This window comes from Belonocnema kinseyi, chromosome 6 (genome assembly GCF_010883055.1).
Source record: "Belonocnema kinseyi isolate 2016_QV_RU_SX_M_011 chromosome 6, B_treatae_v1, whole genome shotgun sequence".
NCBI classification, from domain to species: domain Eukaryota; kingdom Metazoa; phylum Arthropoda; class Insecta; order Hymenoptera; family Cynipidae; genus Belonocnema; species Belonocnema kinseyi.
This window is the reverse complement of record NC_046662.1, coordinates 89,806,215-89,810,238: the sequence shown is the minus strand read 5'-3', so window position 1 is coordinate 89,810,238 and position 4,024 is coordinate 89,806,215. Positions and strand designations below refer to the sequence as shown.

At 34.6% G+C, this 4,024-nt stretch overlaps 1 protein-coding gene across 1 annotated transcript in view; it reads left to right on the top strand.

The window, feature by feature from the left end:
* LOC117175494 overlaps positions 1–3,431 on the top strand; it is a 12,341-nt gene extending 8,910 nt beyond the window's left edge. The window contains exon 2 of the mRNA XM_033365200.1: positions 3,364–3,431. Coding sequence (XP_033221091.1) covers positions 3,364–3,431 — 68 coding nt within the window. The remainder of the gene's footprint in view (positions 1–3,363) is intronic.
* The last annotated feature ends 593 nt before the right edge of the window (positions 3,432–4,024 follow it).

Genomic DNA, 4,024 nt, shown 5'->3' with positions numbered 1-4,024 from the left:
TCAAGACTTTGGCCCTCCCTGGTCGATTTCTATGGGAGGCATTGGCCCCTGTGTCCCCTTGGCAAGGCTCCACCGCCTCTGATGGACATTGGAATAGGAGGGAACTAGCCTCATGCTACCTAACTTGGGCGCGGGGATTGCTCATAAGTTACAAGGGGGAGTGGACCATGTTGGTTTGCAAAAGCAATAGAGGTTTAGCAATCCAAAATCTAGGTAGAACAGCCCGCTCGTTATTTAGATCCGGCAACGACATGCCTATTCTGCCGTGATTTGGAAAAACACCGTTAACTGCAAATCAGATAAAGTCACCTGAAGCAATTAACGGTAGGCGGCTCAAGGGCCTTATCCAAAATGCAGTTAACCATGTTCTTCCAAATCAAGGCAGTATTTCTCTCCTATTCGTATGGACATATCAAAAACTAAGATTTTTAAATTTTTTACGATATTGACTAAGTTCTAATTGAATTTGCTTGAGATTTAAGAAAAATACAGATATTAAAAGATTTTTGTATCAGAATCTCTGAAAAAATGACCAACTTCAATTTTTAAAATTAGACTAATTCAGAGTGATCAAAATTGAATAATGTAATTGAAAAATAATTTTTAATTCGAAGCGATTACAATTTTAAAATTAAAAAATGGTCAAAGTTAAAGCTTTATTAACTAATGAAAATTATGCAAAATATTAATAATATTGATATTGAATAGCTTCTAATATATAGAATCTATTGAATTGAAGATCATACTCTAATTATTATTATATAAACTCCTTATCTTTAAAAATACAATAATGAATTTAAATTTAATTAACATGGATCAAAATAATTAGGTAATAATAAAATAATAATTAAAAATAATAGTAATTCATAGTATTAATTATAAATTAATTAATAATTGTATTATTCTAAGAACAGGCGATAATAAATGAAAAATTATCTTTATTATGATAACATTTTCTAGTTGAGAAAATCATTAAAGCCAAAGCTTAGTTAAATAATTAATTTTAAAGGAGTAGATTTGATACATTTTTCTTAATGTATTATTTTATTATGTATTATTGTTACCAACTCCGATCTTCTCTACCGACATTATCAAATTGCACCCTGTTTTATCAAGTAAGTAGCAGGTAAGCCACCTTTCATTTTAGTTCCCGAAAAATAACAATAAGGCAAACAGGGCGCGCTGGGTTAAGTCGGTCGAAATCAAATACACGGCATAAGCAATCTCCCACCTCATCTCTGGTAGTACCTTCATTTACAGGGGAGCGGTAAACAACCAATCAAATCGCTGCGCGAGAGAGATAGCTGATCCCGCTAACTCATAGTATCTATCTTTTATTTTCCCAATAACTCTGCCATTGCCGGGTTCCCTCCAGTTATATATGCGCTAAGATTTCTAATATTAAGTATTTCAAGTTGTGACGTCATCTGGCAAGATGTCTGTACGATGAGGGCCAAGCTATAATACAAATCCCAGAGGATAAAACTTAATTTAGTTTATAACTTGAGAAAAAAATATTTTTCACAGTTAAAAAAACATATCAATTTTTTTATTCAATTGAATAATTTAGTCATTAAATAGTTCAATAGTCTGAATACACTTCTCGTGAAAAATAATTATTTTCCAAGTTATTATAAAAATAAAGTTTAGTCCCATGTATTTGGTATTATTGTAATGACCATGTAATTATTATTATTGCAATGACCATGACATGCAATCAGCAAAGCTGTCAAAATAATAAACAATGCATTTAAACATGGCTATTTCGAATCTTGAACAGTATTTAAGAAGCTACGAACGCGTAGATTATGCGTCGATAATGACGTTTTTCATTTCTAACCCCAAGAAGCGAACACGTCGTACCTTATGTAGTAGGTACTTCGTACCCCATGTGATAGACACTTCGCACCCCAAATGATTGGGAATCTGTACCCTACATTACGGTGCAGCATTCACACCGCAGAGGTAATTTCTGTTGCAGGTATACGGTACCCTGATATTGGTGCTTCATTAACACTTTCTTTTTACTGTGTTCCCTTAATTCATCAACACTGCTCATTATGTTAATAATTTATTATTTTTTATAACCTCAACTGGTAAACACTTTTGAAAACAAAAAACACTCACAACAAATGTTACATGCACTATCGAAAATTTCATCTGCGACTTACTTCGGCTCGAGAACGAGGTACTGTTTCCAGGAAAATTTTCTGATTGGTCAACGCTTCATTCCGGCCATTCTAAAATCCGGCCGTTCTGGTGCATGGACTCGAGGCCTTAGTTGATGACTATCCTCATTATCATATGATTCGAACGTTATCAAAAGATACCCGTAGTAACACGTAGTGATCCAGTTTTCCTTGGTTGTCCATAATCAAAATACTTGATTCTTGTGCCTTAGGGCAACATGGCACGATTTAGAAAGTCGATTATGCGTTGACAGATTTAGTACATTTTTATGACTTCAAACAAATGGTCATGTACTATGGAAGGCAACAATTGCTTGTCGTCAATGTATGCTAAGTGCAAGTTTCTTTGATGTTGACAATCTAGCGTCATAGCAAAAGCATCTATGGTGGCTAGATCTTTGCTGCCTCGCAAGTTTTTACAACATCCTTCTTGGGATGGGTTATGGTATAGGGCGGTCCTTGGTCCCTTGCATGTTGTGTTATTTTTTGCCCTCGCACATATGTAGAAAGGAGCCCACATTTACTGTGTCGCGCTAATAAATATATTAGAAATAATTTTGATGAATTCTTGTATTTAAGAGAAAATAGTTCTGAGAAGTGTTGTAGTTAAATACAGTTTCCTTCCTCTAATATTTAAAAATGAATAATAAAAAATATTAAGAGGATGAGATGAGAGAAATTTAATTCAGTCAAAAGTAAATAATTGAATGCTCTTTATAAATTGAAAATATCAGTGCTATATATGAGTTGCGAGTTTTTTCTTGAGTTTGGTGATCAGCTCTAGGCTGCCTTGCAGCTGGACTTTGTTTGCTGGCTTCTTTAGATAATTTTTTCAAACTCATTGACTAGCAAATATTGAGCAAATTTAATAAACCCCAGGGCCAATGTTCAGATAAAACTTGTGTCAAGTGTAGTCTGCTGATTGACTATAGGAATCAGTAGGACCCTATACGTGACCCATGCATGTGCGTGCGCAGCCCAAAACGACCAGCTCAAGCGGTAACACGCAGGGTTGAATATCGGCGACTGGTGTATATGTGTGGTTTGCACGTTAGGAGAATCTGATTTCTCGTTTCGAGTTGTAGAAAATCCAAGTTCGACTGCTTCAATTCAGAAGCACGAAATGTTTCTCGTTTAGTTAAAATTGTTAATTACCTGTTTATTATTTAAACAGAAAAAGAGAGGAAAATGACTGAAAACTCAGAATACTGTGAACAGTTGGAAAGTTTAAAATTTTGTTGAGAAAATTGTAAACTTTTAATTCTTTGGAGAATATGGATAGTCAGATCTGACAAATTTAATGATGTTAAAATACAGGTAATTAATAAGAAGTTATTTCACAACTACAACACAGACTAAAAATCTTCAGAAGAATTCAGAGCTTGAGGGACCATGAGTTTTTGTCAAAAATATGTCATCGAATGCATCAGTTGACAACACTACCCGAAGTCTTTTGAAACATGCTGTGGACAAACTGGCGTTGGCACATAAAAATGTGTTAGAATCTGAAAAAGCTGAACTAAAAACCATGCAGAGTTCAGAGTCTACAGAGTTAAACACACAAAAGGTAGTCGATGGAGCATCTCTAAACAGTGGAACCTGTATGAGACCAAAAATTCAGAGATACTACAAACTGACTCCAAAATCCAGCTTTGAGGTTTGGTTAGAATGTCTGAAAACTGAATTGACTAGTTGGATGCTGTTTAATTTGATTGATCAAACTACATCAAGTCCAACAGGACTTTCATAGATTGACATAAAATTGAGAAAGAACTCGCTCAAGGATATAATTACACCGGTACACAAAAAAAGTGGTCTGTTCGACAGACTACACT